The sequence below is a fragment of the Cannabis sativa genome, chromosome X, assembly GCF_029168945.1.
Source record: "Cannabis sativa cultivar Pink pepper isolate KNU-18-1 chromosome X, ASM2916894v1, whole genome shotgun sequence".
NCBI lineage: Eukaryota > Viridiplantae > Streptophyta > Magnoliopsida > Rosales > Cannabaceae > Cannabis > Cannabis sativa.
The window spans coordinates 58,370,810-58,389,578 of NC_083610.1; the positions used below are offsets into that span (position 1 = coordinate 58,370,810).

Genomic DNA, 18,769 nt, shown 5'->3' on the forward strand with positions numbered 1-18,769 from the left:
TATAAAATTTTAAATTTTTTAAAAAAATTTAAGATGCTGAAAATAAGATTTGAATTGTTTGTTGCATGTTTAACTAGGAGTGTACTTCGGTCGGTTTGGTCGATTTATAGTAAATTTTATTCAACCCAATGTAAAGATCGGGTTACAAAAATTTAAGTGCAACTCGCCCAATTAAGAAAAAAAAAAGTAGTAACCTGCCCAATGGAATTGGTCAGTTTGGTCGGATTAACTCGTCCAAACCGACCACTAATATTTTTTTTATTTTCTTTTATTTTTACATTCAATTGTTACATTTTAGTTAATTATAATAATGAGATAAATATGTAGATTGAATTTAAAGTTCAAATCAACCACAATAAAAAAATATATATTAATTTCAACTTTATATTTTTTTAAATATTATATAAATGATGATATATAAATATATATATAATAAAAATATATAAATATATATAAAAAGGCTCTCTTAATCGAGTTGGTCGGATTAGTTCGGATTGATTGGACAGATTGGTATTATTTTCAACCCGCCCAATATAAAGATTGAACGAGTTATAATTTCGTCGGGTTTTTCAGTTTATAATTTTTGTCGAGTTATCTCGGTTTGATTTGGGCAGTTTACAAAAGTTTATGTACAACTCTATGCATAACTATTTTATTTTATACACAAGAAAAATAAACTAATGAATTTTTTAAAATTTTACAAAATATCTTAAACAATTATAGATGGTCATTGTATTGTAAAAACACCCTAAACTTTATACTTTATAACATCTCATATTTAAATATTTGGGTCTTAAAATACTTTTTTTTTTTTGAAATGAGTCTTAAAATACTTTAATTACAAAGAATTTAAAAAATATTATTGATGATTTGTATTTTTTTTAGTGTGGGTCTCATATAACTTTTAAATTAAAAATTAAAATAGGTCCTAAATGTTGTTGACCTCAGTAGTCAACTACTTATTAATTATGACAGTGCTTTCAATCAACTCAATCTTTTGGCAGCAGTTAGCACCACGCATTACTTGTTTCTCTAGTCGGCAACAATGGCGGACGTAGTTCTTTCCCCAGTTATACAAGTAGTCTTAGATAAGTTAGCCGATCCGTTCCTCTTAAAGGTTTCAGATTTGTATAATATCAAGAGCGAAGTCAATAAATTATGGCGAACGTTAGACATGATTCAGGCGGTACTCGCCGACGCTGAAGAGCAGCAAATGACTAACCGTGCTTTGAGGTTGTGGCTGGAAGAGCTCAAAGAAGTTGCTTCTGATATTGAAGATTTGATTGACGAGGTTTCTGCTGAAGCTGTTATGTCAAGGACCGTAAACGGGAGCTATTTTCAGCAGGTGAGTACCCTGATCCCTTCCGCTTTTGGGCAACTTTTGAACTATAACGATTGGTTAGCGAAATTGTGCCAAGTTAAGGAGACGTTAGAGAATTTGGTTAAAGAGAAATCTCTATTCAATCTTAGAGAGTGGGTAGTTAGTAATAGTGGTGGGTATAAGAATAAGCGAGGGAAGCAAACTGGGTCTTTCATAATTGAATCTGAGGTTTTTGGTAGAGAGGAGGACAAAGAGGGGGTAGTGAAGCTATTAGTCTCAAACGACAGGAGTTGTAGGAATCATGGGGATGTCTTGATTATTTCCATTGTTGGGTTAGGCGGTCTCGGTAAAACGACACTTGCTCAGTTAGCGTATAATGATGAGAGGGTATCAAGGCATTTTGATTTGAGGATCTGGGTCTGCGTGAATGATGAGTTTGATATGGTGAAAATCATGATTTCGATCATTGAAGGATCAAGGAGGTGTAAGTATGAGTTTCTAGGAATGGATGTTCTTCAATTTCATCTCCGGGAGTTGTTGAAGGGGAAGAGGTACTTGCTTGTGTTAGATGACGTGTGGAGTGAAGATCAAAATGAATATGATGATTTGCTGAAGATGTTGAGATGTGGTGGAGAAGGAAGCTCAGTTCTTGTCACTAGTCGCAGTGAAAAAGTTGCATCTATAATGGGTACTACTTGTATCTATCCTTTAAAAGGTTTGTCTGAGGAAAGTTGCTGGGATTTGTTTAAGCAACGAGCATTTGGCAGCAACGAAGAACATAGATCAAACTTATTCCCCATTGGTAAACAAATAGTGAAGAAGTGTGCAGGTGTTCCTTTAGCAGTGAAGACTTTGGGAGGTCTAATGCGTTTCAAAAGGGAAGAAAGAGAATGGCTGTTCGTAGCAGAGAGTGGTGTTTGGAATATGTACGAAAGCGAAAATGGAGCTCTACCTGCACTAAGATTGAGTTACAGTCATTTGCCGCCGCATCTGAAACGATGCTTTGCTTATTGCTCATTATTTCCTAAAAACTACGTAATCAAGAAGGAGAAGTTAATCCATCTGTGGGTAGCAGCAGGCTTTGTTCGGTCACAAGAAGGAAAAAGATCTTTAGAATTTATTGCCAATGAGTATTTCAACGATCTAGTTTGGATGTTCTTTTTTCAAGATATACAGAAAAGTGACAATGGAAACATAACTGAATGCAAAATGCATGATCTCATTCATGATCTTGCACAATCTGTTGCAGAAAATGATTTCATGACAATGGAACATGATAGTGCCTATAGAGATCACTCAAATATTCGCCACTCATCAGTGGTTTGCAATTTTGAATTGCATACAATTCCCGACGCTTTGTACGAAGCAAAAAAGTTGCGAACTCTCATCTTATTGATCCCGAAAGGCAACCTCGGGGGAATTCCTTCTGGTGTATTAGAAAGTTTTAGGTATCTTCGAGTCCTGGATTTAAGTGGAAGTGGCATCAAATTGGTACATGAATCAATTTCCTCTTTTTTATTTCTGAGGTTTATTGACCTCTCTAATACTCACATCCAAACATTACCTGAGGGCGTATGCAAGCTTATTAATTTACAGGTTATGAACCTTTCTGGTTGCTACAATCTCACTGACTTGCCAAGTCGCCTGTCGAATTTGTCTAAACTGAGACATCTCATAATAAATGGTTGTGACAGAATAACCAAAATGCCAGCTGATATTGGAAAACTGATATATCTTCAGACTCTCTCAATATTTATAGTAGTAAATGAAGCAGATAAAAACCTTAAACAACTCCAATGTTTAAACCTTGGCGGTGATCTAAAAATCAGACGATTGGAGAATGTGAAGGATGCATCAGAAGCAAGGGAAGCTGATTTAGTAAGTAAAAGAAACCTGCAATCTCTGTGTCTATCTTGGGGAAGTGATGACAATGGTTTAAACAGGAACACTGATTATGATGGCCCACTTGAAACAGAAGTGCTTAATTTCCTCCAACCGCACAAATATTTGAAAGTGTTGTCTATTAAAGGGTTTGAAGGCAGTGGCTTCCCAACGTGGATGGGAGCTCTTAAACTCCCAAATCTAACTGAAGTTACTCTAGTTAACTGCAAAAGATGCAAAAAACTCCCTTCATTAGGTCAACTTCCATTTCTTAAGGTTCTGTACATGCAAGGACTAGATGCAGTGAAGAATATTGGTAGTGAATTCTATGGTGAAGGCACTGGCATAGCATTTCCGTCACTTAAAGAATTAACCCTTACAGATCTTCCCAATTTAGAATATTGGTGGACTGCTAATGGAGGACAGGGATTCCCTTCCCTGGTCAGACTTTCAGTTAGTAAATGCTTGAGACTGAATAGCATGCCATCATTTCCGTCACTACAGCATCTAGAGCTTCGTTGTTGCAATGATATTGTACTGGAGTCAGCTTTGAATTTAACTTCTCTTACCAACCTTATCATTGAAGAATTTTCAGAGCAGCTGATCTCTTTAGATCTTTTGCTTCAAAATAATGCCCCTCTGGTGTTTCTAAAAATCAGTTCTTGTCCCAGGCTCAGCTGCATCTCTTCAAATTTAGGAAAACTTGTCAAGTTAAGAACACTAACAATTAGCTGGTGTGGTGACCTACTTTCATTGCCAGAAGAACTAGGAAACCTCACTGCACTCGAGTCATTGGAGATAATAGAGTGCCACAGCCTCATCTCTTTGCCTGAAAGTATGGAAGGGTTGATCTCCCTTCGATCATTATCAATTGAGAATTGCAACAACATTACAACATTGTCGTGGAGGATGAAATCCCTAGTAGCCCTTGAGCATTTAACTATCATGTACTGTCCAAATTTGAATTCTTTGCCTAATGATTGGCAGCATCTATCTGCACTCAAGAGTTTGTCAATCTTGCACTGTCCGGAGCTAATGTGTCTATCGGAGGGGTTAAAATATGCCACTGCTTTACAAAACATGGAAATACGTGGATGTCCTGGCCTGCAAGCTTTGCCAGAGTGGATAGCTAATCTTACCTCGCTCAGATCTCTGGCATTATCAGATTGTCACAATTTGCCGTCTCTTCCTGGAGGATTCCAGAGTTTGAATTTCCTTCAACATCTTTCAATCCGGGAATGTCCTCATTTGGAGGAGCGCTGCAAGAAAGATAGTGGAGAGGACTGGCCAAAGATAAAGCACATTTCACATGTCTACCTTGGGCCACAACACTTCAGGGCATACGATGATGTTTGAGGTAGCTCAGCCTCTCTCTCTTTCTAAAATTTGATATTTATTTGTTTGTTATTATTGAGTATGTCTGTCCTAAAACCCCATCAATTTATTAACACTCATGTTTGACTAAACTATACTTTCTGTAAGAATAGTATATATATAAATATATACAGGAGGAATCTATTGTGGGATTCCTCAAAGGAGTCACTGGGACTTAATTTTAGCAAATAGAGTTTCATTATTTTAATTTTTTTTTAAAATAATAACTTCCCTGATCATCTCTAACCATCATTGTTCTCTACCTTCAACCCCCCCACAAACTCCAGATCTGGTCTGGTCTTTGCTTCGCAACGGGGACAGCTTCGCCATGGGTGATGAGCTTTCAGCAGGAATTCTTGACAGGGAGGGCTTGCGATGGGGACGGCTTAAATCTCTCCTACAAATTTTATCTTCCTCAAGCCCAACCCCATATCCACCAACCTCAACCCAGAGTGGCCAGGATCAGGTGTGTGACATCTAATTTAACTAGTGTAAGAGTTTTTCTTCTTTTTTCTTTTCTGCTGTGCTATGGTGAGGGGGCGAGTTTCTCAATAATGGTGTGATGTGTTCTTGTGTTTTTTATTCAGAAATGGAACGATTATGAGTTTCTTATTTTGATGAGTCGGATGGTTCAAAATGGTGAGGAAAAAGCACAGGTAGAGTGCTATCAGGCATTGAGGAGAAGAGAATGTCAATCAATTCCAACGGTACTAACTCCTTGACATGAGTCTTTCTCTCATCATTCAATATAACCAAGTTTTATTTTTGTGCTCATCATTTCATTTTTTTGGTCTGGAACAAAAGATATTTATTCTTTCAAGAGTAATTTGCACCATAAATACTTAAGTTTAACTCTTAGTTGCAAAAAATACCTAAATTTAATTTTTGGCGGTAAGAATCACTAAGTTATATTTATAGAACTCCGTAACTACGTGGTAATTAAATGTCAAGTCATTATACACGTGTCATTTTCTTATTGGTATATTTAAACTAATTATTTTTTTAAAAATAAAAATTTAAGGACTTGAACCAATCAGGAATTGTCATGTGACAATTTACTTAACACTTCACAGTAAGGTACTTACAGAAGTTCCAAAATTATAACTTAGGTATTATTACTGCTCAAAATTAAATTCCCAAAATTAAACTTAAGTATTTATTTGTAAACGAGAGTTAAATTTATGTATTTATATCGCAAATAGTTCTTCTTTCAACCCTGAAACAAGTCAAGACAAGTGTCACAGTATTTGGAGCATCCAACATCAAGTCTTGTTCATGAAGTAAAATATCTAAAAATTTTCAGTGCTAAATCTTTCTAATTTCATGAAACATGAAACTATTGTTTTTTATTTTTTTGAACAGACATGAAACTATTGTTTGATATACTCATTTTCATCAAAATCAAATAAATAATTGCAGGCTGATCTTTGATACGAATTTCCTATCATTTAAGTGTAAACAGTAGCCAAAAGAAGGCAAAATAGCAAAAGAGGAATTTAATAGCTAATATATTGATATTGGGGTGATAAGAGAACAAGTTGCTAGATATTCGAGAGATCCAGCTTTCTCCCAAGAGCTAAAGCTCACTTAACTAAAGTGATTCACACCCTAAAACCCCTCTAAAACTCTAATATATATACTATCTCAATACCCCCATTACAATGACCAACGTACCTTTTCATCTTTTTGGAATTTTATTTTCGGATACCCCTCGACTTTCGTTACAAGACATTAATGAGATCAACGCTTTTTAGTCCTATTCGATCGATCAAAAATTGCTTCCAGTACCGATTACTGGAATTTTATTTTGAATATTTTAGCTTCTTTCAGTAAGAATATTCTTTGCTTTTCTTCGATTTATTTTATTCTTTTTGTTTTGATAATAATTTATGCATGATTTATTTAGTAAGTTTTTTTTTTTTTGAATGAGAACAATCAAGCAAGAATGATTTATTCTGTAAAATTTTCCAGAAATGAGACTATGATATTCTTGGTACAGAGCAAGTTCTCGGAAAAAATTATTGACCATTTCTCTTTAACCAATCTGTGATATATATGTGTTTGTAGTGGGGTTTAAGGAAGATGAAAGAAGAGCATTGGGTTTTAAGGTGAATTTCTAGTGGGTAAAAGAAGAAGAGGAAGGTGAAGGAATGAGTTGGGTAAGTGCCATTTCTGAGCTTATAGAAGATATTTTAGTGAGAGAGAGTGAAAATAGCTACAAACATATTATCTGTTTCATTCTCTATCTCCACTTACCTTTTCCTTCTTTCTAACAAAATCATGTATATGGTTTTTCTCTCTAAAAAATCTGGTGGCTTTAGATGTAGATAATATGGAGAATTAAGGATTTGGTGGTCTTGAATCTTGATTAATCCAAATGAGCATGTATATATCCTTGTAGGTGCTCTGTTATGGAACAATAAAATTGAAGTCATGTATATGTGTGAACTGTATATAGTAATGTATATATGTGTGAACTGTAAATAACTTAAATTTTCTGATCAGATTTTAATTTCTGCCATAACAGTTACGATCGTATTTGGTTGATTTTGATAAATTTGAGGCAATAGTTGAATCTTTGTTATGGTATTTGAGATATACAATGTATTGTTTGGTTCAATTTCTGTATGTGTCTATTTGATGAGATTGCTATTATACAAAAAAAAAAAAACTTGTATCCATTAGTAAATTCTAATCTCAGAAACACAGTATACTAAAGCCAAAATTCAATCTTGGTAATCTGTTCAAGATAATTTTTTTATCTTTTTATACAATTTTAATAGAGGGACTTACTTTTTCTTACATGATTAAGCTTTATAGGCTGATCTTTAACTCCAACATCAGAAGAATGATTACTAAATGTTGCTGGTATGTTGGATTCTTATATTAGAAAAAGAAGACCACCACATATTTGGTGCCAATTGTTTATTTATTTACATTATTATGTACAACAATTTATTTGATCTCCTTCTTGAATTGAAATAGACTATACTGTACTAAATTTGAGTTTCTTCCAAGTGTCCAAATGTCAATAGAAACTATAAAATAGTCTTTTATGTACAATAATATATTAGGACATTCAAGAACATATAGAAATATCATGGTCTATAGTCTTTTATAAGTGTGAGATATATATATGTAATACTATAAATATACAAGTTAGTTTCATAATAAGTTCAATATATTGTCAATTATTTTTGTTAGTTAAAGATTAGAGATTTTGTAGGCCGTGTTTATTTTTTTTTTTTGTTTTGAGTTTATTTCTAATCTTAGTATTGAAATTATTTTCACAGTGAAATTATCTCAATTGGATTGCCCAAGCTTATTTGGTGCAATGGTCTTTCACTTCTAATTTTACTTGTCTATATTTGACTTTGAGTTCAATGATAAGTTTATATGTATGTTATGTGTTTGTACTGTTATTTCTTTGAGTTCAATAATAGCGTGTTTATCTTCCAACTCCTTAATTAGATTTTATGTGATATGTTAGATAACGACTGTGGATTGCACACTGAGAAATCTATTTCAAATTAGAGAAAATTATGTAGAGTATGAATTTTTTTTTAATGTAATTATTTGATGGTTCTATATGTGCATATAAGTGAGTTATTATTTAAAACTTGATGCAGATATGACTCGTCTTCCACAAATTGTTTTCAGTTCGAGATAGAAGGTGCAAGTAGAAGACTGAAATTGTTCGTGAACTGAAAAAAATTGAAGGACTGTCATTTGAACAACGAATTGAAGCTAGAAAACTTTTTGTCCAAAATTTGTACGAATCTTTTATTTACTTCGGATGATGAATACAAGTTGGTATTTGTTTTTGGTTTGTTTAAGTAAGGTGAGATTTAATAGTTGATGGTATTTCAAAAAATACTATTAGGGTGAATTTATATGTGTTTTACTTTGGAAAAACTTTTAATTAGCTGGTTAATTTAATCTTTTGGATGAAACTTTTGGCAATATAATAGCCATCTTTTGGATTATAAACTAGATAATATGCAAACTTTTAGAATTGAAAATTTTAATCAATATTTATTTTTCTTGAGTGATTTTAACCAATATTTTTAAGATATGCTATTATGTGTTAAAGAACTTTAATTGTTGTTTGAATTATTAATTTTTGAAAAAATTATTAACAAATTAATTTTGCAATTGATTGTTTGTGACAAGTGTATATATATATTTTACTTTTTATAATCATTTATTATTGTTAATTTTTTTTATAAAATTATATAAAAATAATAAATAAAAAGTATTTTGAACACTTGGAAAGAAAAAAAAGTACTGAATTATTTTTATTTTACAAAAAAAAAATCAAGTTATTATTGTGAAAAAAAAATTGTCACATTCCATTCCTATGTCAACCAAACACTCTGGACAATCAAACACGGTAATGTTGCTTTTCTAGGTTTACAATTCCATTCATCACTCTCCAAGTAATGTTAAACCTATTCTCACGAAATAAAACCTGCATACCAAATGACCCCTAACATATACACTATCTTAATACTCTTATTACAATGACCAATGTACCCTTTTTATTTATCTTTAAGGCCTAACAATACTGGTCGCCCGAAATTCACCTTGTCCTCAAGAAGGTGAAGGAGATCAACTTGAATCTTTGTGGTTATAACCTTTGGTTCTCCTCTGTCAAAAAACCAAGCCAGCAAATGAATCACACTTAGAGCAAACTCAGTAGGATGACATTTAAGGGAGTCCTTCAGTAGGCGGAAAAAAATGTGCAGGTTGATCCCATTTTCTGTACAGTTTGGCACTGGTTTTCACTGCTTCAATGTTTCCAAGAGTGAGTTGATGGAAATGATCATATGGTTCAGCAACCCATGCATAGTTGTCAAGGCACCATGATGTGCACTGCACTCTTAATTGAATGTCTTGAGTTACAGCTTTAATTGCCCGAGAAAGAAAATAATTTTCTGGAGCAATATCTTCTCTGATTATGGACCAATCAACAAGCCTTTTCCAGAGAATTAAATTCTTGAGTATTAAATACGCAACAAGCAAATAGAACCCTAAGGCTCTCCTCTTATAACCCAATCCATCTCGTCTCATAACAACCTGATGCAAAGCCCCATGTGGCTTGTTTTCTTTAGTAATTCCTTTGCTTTTAATCTTGGGGAAATTATATAGTATACCACTTTATTTTATCTATTTTAATTTTTACCTTTATTTTTATATTCTTTCATATATATCTATTTTCATAAATGATGTTTCTATTATACCCTTAAATTAATATAAGTTATGTGCTAGAGTTAAGTAGAGGGTAGGAAAAGGAAAAATCATAACTTGTCCCACCATGCATCAATAACGACTCATGGCTCATCAATAACGACTCTCCCATGGCTTCCATCGCCTACATCCGCCTTCCCGGCGGCGACTCAGGCCGCTTTCAAACCTCACCTTTCGCCAGAGCTTCTTCCTCTTCTTCGACGTCTTCCGTGCTTTGCTATGCAAAGTCTCCTCGTCCCTGAGAGCATGGAGTAGTGGTGGTGGAGCTTGGAGAAGCGGTCTTCCACTGCTATCTCTCCCTGAGTTTAGTCTCTTACTATCTCTGTCGTGGTTCTTCCTGTTCTTTGGCTTTGTCCTTTGGCTTTGTCCTTCTGGCTTTGATCCCGTTTCTTGTTCCCTAGCTTTTCTTTTATTTTTCTTTCTAGCCTTGTCCCGTGTGCGTGTTTTGTTTCATTCCTTTGGTTCCTGGGTCTCTTGTTCTTTCTCTTGTTCTTGTTCTTTCTCCTCTGCTTCGTGTGCGTGTTTGCGGTTCGTCTTAGTGCAGTGGCGGCCATGGTGGTGGAGGAGGTTAATGGCTCGAAGCACCCTTTGTTTGGTATGCGGTTGCCTTCGGCTTCTCGGTTCCATGTTCCATTCTCGTCTGCTGGGACACAGGCGGGTTGGGTCGCTCCTGGTGGTCGTCGGTTTTCTGAACAAGGTGGAGCGGAGGTCCGGCCGATGTCCGACTCGTCTCGAGTTTTGGGAAGGAGGAGGAAAGGTTCTGGGAGTAATTTGGCTGTGCGTTACCAGGGTGGGCATCGGATGTGGGTGCCCGAGAGAGTGTCAGTTGGTCGGGTTTCTAGATTTACTGGAATTGGTAATAGGGTTGGCTTGAATTTGAATGTTGAGGGAAAGGTTGCTGTGACTTTTCCCTGTTTAGTGCCTGCATCACTGGTGGTGGATATGACAAATCTTTTGGTCATTGGTATTCCTTCTCCTGATGGGGACTATTTAGACGTTGGGTCTTTATTTGGTTTGGTTGAATTGGGCCATGTGTTTGTTGGGCCGAGGGGGGTAGTGAAGGTTAGTTGTGGGCCTGGTATGGGTGTTGAGGAGGGTGTTGGTGAAGTGTTGACTTTGAGTAGTGGGCCTAGTTGGTGTGTGGGTTTGGATTTCTTTTTAGTAAATGGGCCGTGTGCTTCTATAGGGCCGGATTTGATTATTTTTTTGGAGCTTATTGTGATGCCTTTGGGTGGTAGTGGGACGAGAGATGTGCTTGGGTCGGGTCATTTGGAGATAGGGAGTAGTGCTTTGGGCACTTTCTTTGATAAACTCTTTGTGGATTTGGGTGGGTCTTTTGACAAGGTTGGTTCCACCCTTGGGAGTGGAGGGGCTTTGGTAGGAAAGGAGATTCTTTTTGCCAATTCTAATGGTAAAGAGATAGAGGAAAAATTTGTAGAGGACCGGAGGGCCTTGTCTCTTTTATTTAAAACTCATAAGGAGTTGCTTTATGTCCGTATACTTTTTGGGAAGTTGGAGCTATACGAGATCAAGAATGTGGGTGGTGTTTTTGGAGTGGCGCCTTCTTCTGTAACTAATGAACACACTAAGCATTCTGTGATTGAAGAAGCTGACCCCAGCTTATCTGCTCACTCGATTACCCCTGTGGAGGAGAATGTCAGATCTCCTCCACAGGCGCCATGAGAGGTGTTGCTTGGAACTGTAGAGGGTTGGGGCAGACCTCTACAGTTCAGGAGTTGAAGTCCCTGCTCAGGGTGCACTCTCCTGATTTTGTGTTTTTAACTGAGCTCAAGGTGGATGCCACCCCCCTGGTACGTATTCTAAAAGCTCTTCACTTTTATTTTCATATTTTTGTGCCGCCTATTGGTATTGCTGGGGGTATCGTTTTAGCTTGGAAGGCTGGCTTTTGCTTTGAATGTATCTCTTGCTCTCGTAACCATATTTCGGGGCTTGTGTATTCGGATCCTCCTACCCACCCTTGGCTTCTTTCGTGCGTGTATGGCCCGCCCTACAATCATGCAAAAAAGAATTTTTGGACTGAGATCATGGCTTTAGGAGATAGATTCAGTGGTCCTTGGTTAATTTTTGGTGATACCAATTTTGTCCTTAGTCATTCTGAGCGGGAGGGGTCGTCGGGTAGGGATCCCTTTATCCCTTTTATTTCTAACCTTGTAGAGTCACGTGGCCTTATCAATATGCATATTAAAGGGGACATGATGACTTGGGATAACCACCGGTCGGGGGAGAGACATGTTAAGTCGGCCCTTGATAAAGGCATAGTGAATGGAGCCTGGCTTCACCTTTTCCCCAAAGCTACTCTCTGTTCTGTCCAGACGAGTACTTCTGACCATAGGTCGTTATGTCTTGATACGGTAGGGACTGTGCCTAAATTTAAGAGGTGTTTCAAGTTTGAGGAAAGTTGGACGAGGGATGCTAGAAGCAACCTTGTTGTTGCCAATGCCTGGGTTTCGGTGGGTCATTCCTGGGCTCCCGCCCACGTTTTTAAAAAGATAGGTGCTACTCGGGTGGCTCTTCTTCAGTGGAAGAGAACGCAGTTTGGGAAAACTGATGAGGAAATTAAAGCTTTGGAGTTGAAACTGGATAGAATACAACAGTTGCCTGCTGGTTCTAGAGATTGGAATTTAGAATGTGATACTAGACGTAACCTGAATGAAGCCAGAACTAGGAAAGCGGTGTACTGGAAACAAAGGGCGAGAATTGCGTGGCTAAAGGATGGGGATAAATGCTCAAAATTTTTCTTTCTCTCTGCTGCTATTAGAGGAAGGAGAAATGCTATTGAGTGCATTTTGAATAAACATAATGTCTGGATTTATGAGCGGGAATTGATTGGTCAGGAATTCTTGGATTTTTTCAAAGATGTTTTCTCTGGATCTAATTATGACCGGCAGGTAGATTGTGGTCATTTATTCAAGGAAAAGATTTCTCTTGCGAACCAGGTCGAGGTTGTCGGGTGCCCATCTCGTGAAGAAATAAGAAATACTCTGTTTGCCATGAGTAATCATAAAGCCCCAGGACCTGATGGAATGTCCGTTTTATTCTTTAAACACTATTGGGAGTCAGTTGGAGAGGATTTCTGTGACGCAGTTGCTGATTTCTTCGTCAAAGGAAGAATGCATAAGGGTGTGAATTCTACTAATGTGGTGCTGATACCAAAAGTGCAAAACTCGAAGAGACCAAACCAGTTTAGGCCCATTTCTCTTTGTAATGTGATGTACAAGGTCATTTCTAAAATCATTGCAAATAGAATTAAGCCTATCCTCCCGTCTCTTATCTGTCCTACTCAAGCCGCATTCGTTCCAGGAAGGAGTATTCAAGATAATAATGTTTTGGTGCAAGAGATCATCCACTCCTTCAATCGGAAGCAAGGAAAAGAGGGGTTCTTTCCGATCAAGATAGACCTTGTGAAAGCCTATGACAGGCTGAGTTGGACTTTTATAGAGCATGTTCTTGGTTGTTTCGGATTCCCTCAAAAGTTTTGTAGTTGGGTCTCTCAGTGCATATCCACCACCTCCCTCAACATTTGTCTCAATGGTGGTCCGGTCGGCAAAATCATACCTTCCTGTGGCATTAGGCAAGGTGACCCGTTATCCCCCTACCTTTTCATTTGTGCAGCGGAAGTGTTTTCTAGACTCTTGGAAGAGGAGATTGGAAAGGGTATTATTAAAGGGATACAACTTAGCAGGGGAGGGCCGGTGCTCTCCCATATTTTCTTTGCTGATGACCTCATCTTGGTTGGTCGGGCTAACATAAATGAAGCTAAATCTTTTTGGAATTGTCTTGAGAAGTTCTGCTCGTGGTCTGGACAGAAGGTTAATAAACTTAAAACATCAATTTTCTTTAGCAAAAATACCTCAGCAGGAATGAGGAGAGGAATTAAAGAAGCTCTGGGTATAGACACTCCTGAGGGAGTTATTAAGTATTTGGGGTTGCCTCTCTTTAGATCAAGACAAAAAGATGCTGACTTTAATTTCATTCTTGAAAATCTCAGTTCTAAACTTCAAGGGTGGAAGGCTAAAACTTTATCAAAAGCGGGTAGGGCTACCCTCATCAAGTCCGTGGGGCTGTCTTTGCCCGTCTATGCCATGCAGACTACCAAATTTTCTAACCGCCTTGTGAATAGGATTGATGGTATGATTCGTGACTTCTGGTGGGGTTTTGAGAAAGGGAACCATGGTCTTTACCTTAAAGCATGGGATAAGCTTTGCCTTCCCAAGTCCATGGGAGGTCTGGGTTTTCGGAAAACAAAGGAAATGAACCTTGCCTTTTTGGCTAAGTGGGGGTGGAATTTATTGACTGGGAGTCAGTCGTTATGTAGTAAGATCCTGGAGGCTAAATACCTTAAGGGAAGGGATTTCCTTGAGTGCAAGTACAAAGATTCTGATTCCTGGTTTTGGAAGAATGTCATAAAAGCCAATGCAATCCTTCGAAAAGGGGCTTGCAAGAGGGTAGCCGATGGAAGAGACACTAGCATCTGGAGGGACCCTTGGATCCCTCATTTGAAAGGTTTCGTCCCGAAACCAAACAGAAGTGTAGTAACGGACAACAACTGTGTGGCAGATCTCTTGTCTCCTAGGGGTGGGTGGGATTTGCATAAGTTAAATAGTCTTTTCGATCATGAGACTGTTTCTGCTATTCTTAAAGATGGTCCCCCCTAGTAATGGAAAAGATAGTTGGATTTGGACGTTGGAGAGTAATGGGCGGTTCTCTTGTAAATCGGCTTATCTGTCTCAGGCTTTGGAGAGAGCACCTCCTAGTAATGTTGCCCCAGCTCTTTGGAACAAACTTTGGAATAGTAAAATAGTGGAGCGTCATAAAGTCCTTTGGTGGTGCATACTCTCTCAAGCTCTCCCGGTTCGTGCAGTGATTAAAAGAAGAGTGCAGATTGAGGATACTAGCTGTCCGTTATGTGGTTTGAGTGAGGAAACTATGGAACATCTGTTTCTTTCATGTGATGTAGCTATGCACCTGTGGCGTTCATCACCATGGGGAATATTTCCTGTGTGTAATTCCGGTATTCGAGTTTGGGATTGGGTTAATTTCATTTGGAGTCTCAATAAGAGGGGTATCCGAGTTGAAGATGTCTTTCTTTATGCTTCTATTGTTGTGGACAATATATGGAGAATGTGTAATGAGGTGATACACAATAATGGAGCTCCTGATATTGTAAAATGTATTGATCAAATTGGGTTTTCTTACGCAGAGTCACATACTTCTCTCTTGCCTAGTCCTCCGCCGCCTGTGCAGGATTGCTGGACACCTCCACCTCTGGACTGGATAAAATTGAATTGTGATGTTCGTGTGGGCTTGGAGAGTATGTGCATAGCTGTTGTAGCTAGGAACCACCTGGGGAGGGTGACCTCTATTCACACGTCCCGGTTGGATTTCTCGGAGGCTCTTTGTGGAGAAGCGGCGGCCTGTTGCTTGGCGGTGTCTGTTGCTTTGGAGCTAAAGTATAAGTATGTTATTGTGGAGAGTGACTCGAGACTAGCAATCAATGCTCTCAATGGGAAGGTATCCCATTGGGCCCTAGAGAATTATGTCTCCTTTTGTACTAGGTCTTCTCCTTATTTTATTTGTTGTAATTTTTCAAATGTTAGTAGGAACTGCAACTATGCAACTCATAATGTTGCTAAGTGGGCTTTCACCCACCACGTGTATGGATCGATTCCGATCAACTCCGTTCCGGAGAACTTATTGTGTAACGACCATGAAGTCTAATTTCATTTAATGTATTATTACGCTTTTCTTCAAAAAAAAAAAAAAAAAAAAAAAAAAAAGTAGAGGGTAGGAGTTATCCCTGGAATCTTTGTAGTCAAAGCACAAAGAACACTATAAATGGAAATTAAAATCTTATTCTACCTCTCTTGTCTATCACAGCTCATAAATAGACAATCCCATATATCATCACTCAAATTCCCACGCCAAATTGGATTTTATATATAGTCAATTGTTTTTACAAATTAATATATCAAAAATTATACAATATATATTTTTTCATCGTTGTTCGTGATTGCATCCCCAGTACTTACTTCTCCATCGTTTTAATCCTCCAACAAACTATCACGGTAAATATCTCTCTCTGGTTTTCTTTTTTTCTTTTTTGTAGACTGAATTCATTCCATTTTATATAGCCGTATTTCGATATTATGTGAATTGTGATAGTGTTTTAGTTGGTGTATATATTGTTTGATATAATCTGTGTGATTCGTGAAAGAATTGGTTATATTAAGGACCAGTGATCACGATTCTGAAGCAACTTTTCTGTAGTTTAATACCTCTTGATCAGATTCATTGTTCAAGTTACCTTAAGAGTTTTCTATTTTAATTTTCTTTGTCTATCGTTTGTTGCTGTAAATGAGTTCAATGTTTTTCTTTCTTTTTGTTTCACAACTTTTTTTTTATTCTTTCTTTTTTCAATGTTTTTCTTTTTTTGTTATAGGTTTGTTTTATATTGATTTTGTTCTATTTTGCGCCATTATTTATGGCTTTGGCGCCTTACAAGGCTTTAGCACCTATTATATGGTTGGGCCCCTAATTATTTAGGGTAGTTTGTTTAAAATTTTACGTTTTTCGATATTGAATGTATAAGAAAATTTTGACATATTAATATTTTAAAGTTAATAAGTTATGCACTATACAGATTTATTAGTCGGAATAAAAAGATTATTTTGGTTAAGGTATGTTTTAAAGAATATTTTTAATTGAAATAATGTTTAAGAGTGTTTACTTTAAAACGCTAATTCCTATTAGCTATGTCTTGGTTTATATTTTTTTTAGGAATTTTCAGCATAAAAGGAAAGTGTTTAGAATTTTAGTATTCAGATTCTAATATTATAATTAATTAAGTAAATTGAAGAATAAGAATCTTGAGGATCTTGTAATAAAAGGAGGTGGAAACACTAATGGTATGAGAATATATTGGTTCATATATATTTGGAAAGTCAAATTATTATAAAAATTTAGTTTGTTGTCAATATTTTGGGAATGTACCAAAATTATTATATTATTTGTATTTTTAAAGAATTTTTGGATGAGTGGTATTAGTTTTTTTGATGGAAGAAATGGAAGTACAAATTTGATGGATGAGTTTCGCCATTGTTTATGGCTTTGGTACCTTTTAAGGTTTTCACGCATGATTTATGGCTGGTCCCTAATTATTTAGGGTAATTGCTTAAAATTACAAGATATCATGAATTGTAAAAATATTATAAAATTTAATAGCTAACAATTATCGTATATAATTATGAGATTATTCCCTTATTAGTTTATTATAGATAACATAATATTAATTTTGAGTATATAAATTATAAATATGAATTTATTATAGATAACATAATATTAATTTTGGTATATAAATTATAAATGTGGGATTTTGTAATAAATTGGAGGTAGGGACATTAATTGTGAATTGAGTATACTTAGTTTTATTTTATTTTTTATTTTTGGGAAGATATTGAAATAAATGGGAAGTAAATGCTAATGAAGATTGAGATTATTGCCTTATTAGTTGTATAGGAAGATACTAATATGAATAGTTTTATAATAATTTGAATGGTATAATAATTAGGAGGTTACCTATTTAAATAATAAATAAGGAAGCATTATGTCATAATACCGAATTGGATTAATTAATATTAATTTAATATTATTAATTAAATGTACGATGAAGTGATATTAGGAAAATGGTACTTTTGAATGTGAAAAGTGCAATCTTAAGTTTTAAGGATATTAATACAATTTTATTTTAATTTAGGTTGAATAAAGATTATAGATACCATGTTTTACGCTATAAATAAAATAATAAATAATTTGACTTACTAAAGAATCTTGACATGTTTTAGTCTCTAAATATTTTTTAGAGATAAAATGAAATAATTAGTATATAATATTTTGAATATTTAAGGAATAATGGATATTAAAAGGAAAATTTTATTTATGTTTGATTTTAAAAGAGTAAGAGTAAGGAATAGGGATCCTATGAAGGTTATGAAGTAGAATGCTATAATTTAGTTGTTACTAGCCAAAGGGTAATCCCTTTGGCTAGTTCTAGTATTTTATAGGGAGATCTAGTTGCTTAGTCTTGGTAGTTGGTTGATTCTCTTCAGTTTGAATAGTTTTCTAATTAAAGTTTTATGCTATTTTTTGATTTTTTTTCAGGTGGAACTTCAGTATTTATTGAGTTAGGAGTGTTGTTTGAAGATGTTATAGCTTTATTGTCTAAATTTTCGGGGGCAGTTTTGTCCCATGGGGCTCGCTCTATGATTTTAGCGGCCCATGGGTTGGCAAAGCATGCTCTGCGGTTAGACGATGAGCTATCCTAGTTCGAGGAGGTTCCAGCGCTGGTGGCGGACGTGGGCGTCGTAAATTCATGAGTGATTTAGATCACTTTGTCAAAAAAAAAAAAAAAAATTCCCACGCCAAATTGAAAACATGAAAGCAATTGGAGATCTAGCCTTAAGCCATTTGAAATACCTTACCCAAATGGTGTTGTGCAAACTTGGCCATGAAGGATACTTTTGAAAAGTAACTTTTCTCCTCTATCAAAAGTCCAACGAACAGTGGTGTATTTCCTTTGTCGATGAACACCATATCTGAACGCGAAAGTTGTCCTCCGGCCACCCTTACCTTCTTTTCTGTTGCCGGTGCAGAGGTGCAGTAAGCCAATTGCACCTCCTTCTTGCGATACCCAGAGGGTGAAGTCGTACTACTTCTAGGATCCCAAACCATAGACATTTGACCTAAATGAATTATTGGAATCTGAGTAATGTTTAATGGGCCTTCCTTCATACCTGGATCCCATAAGTCGGTAGCGTACTCGACCCCAAATCGGGATCAGAAATCGTGTTGTACCATTAGTAACGGCGTTCACAACTTGCTGGTCGTGCTTTCCATGATCAAAGAGCTTGTGAGCCACCTTTGACA

At 36.2% G+C, this 18,769-nt stretch overlaps 1 protein-coding gene across 8 annotated transcripts; it reads left to right on the forward strand.

The window, feature by feature from the left end:
- The first annotated feature begins 862 nt into the window (after nucleotides 1-862).
- Nucleotides 863-14,654, forward strand: LOC115705899 (putative disease resistance protein RGA1). Of its 8 annotated transcripts, none has more exons than XM_030633377.2 (5): nucleotides 863-4,559; nucleotides 4,864-5,067; nucleotides 5,164-5,283; nucleotides 6,644-6,735; nucleotides 8,206-8,624. In XM_030633377.2, the coding sequence occupies exon 1, from the start codon at nucleotides 1,046-1,048 to the stop codon at nucleotides 4,556-4,558; it is 3,513 nt and encodes a 1,170-aa protein (XP_030489237.2). In that variant the 5' UTR covers nucleotides 863-1,045; the 3' UTR covers nucleotide 4,559; nucleotides 4,864-5,067; nucleotides 5,164-5,283; nucleotides 6,644-6,735; nucleotides 8,206-8,624. The 8 variants fall into 8 exon arrangements, with proteins under 8 accessions (XP_030489237.2, XP_030489220.2, XP_030489229.2 ...); XM_030633360.2 differs by having other exon boundaries at nucleotides 4,864-5,042; XM_030633369.2 differs by having other exon boundaries at nucleotides 4,864-5,042; nucleotides 8,237-8,624.
- Nucleotides 14,655-18,769: the final 4,115 nt, after the last annotated feature.

Excerpts from the sequence above, each read along its gene's own strand:
- LOC115705899 (XM_030633377.2), top strand. The coding sequence starts at position 1,046 with ATGGCGGACGTAGTTCTTTCCCCAGTTATACAAGTAGTCTTAGATAAG.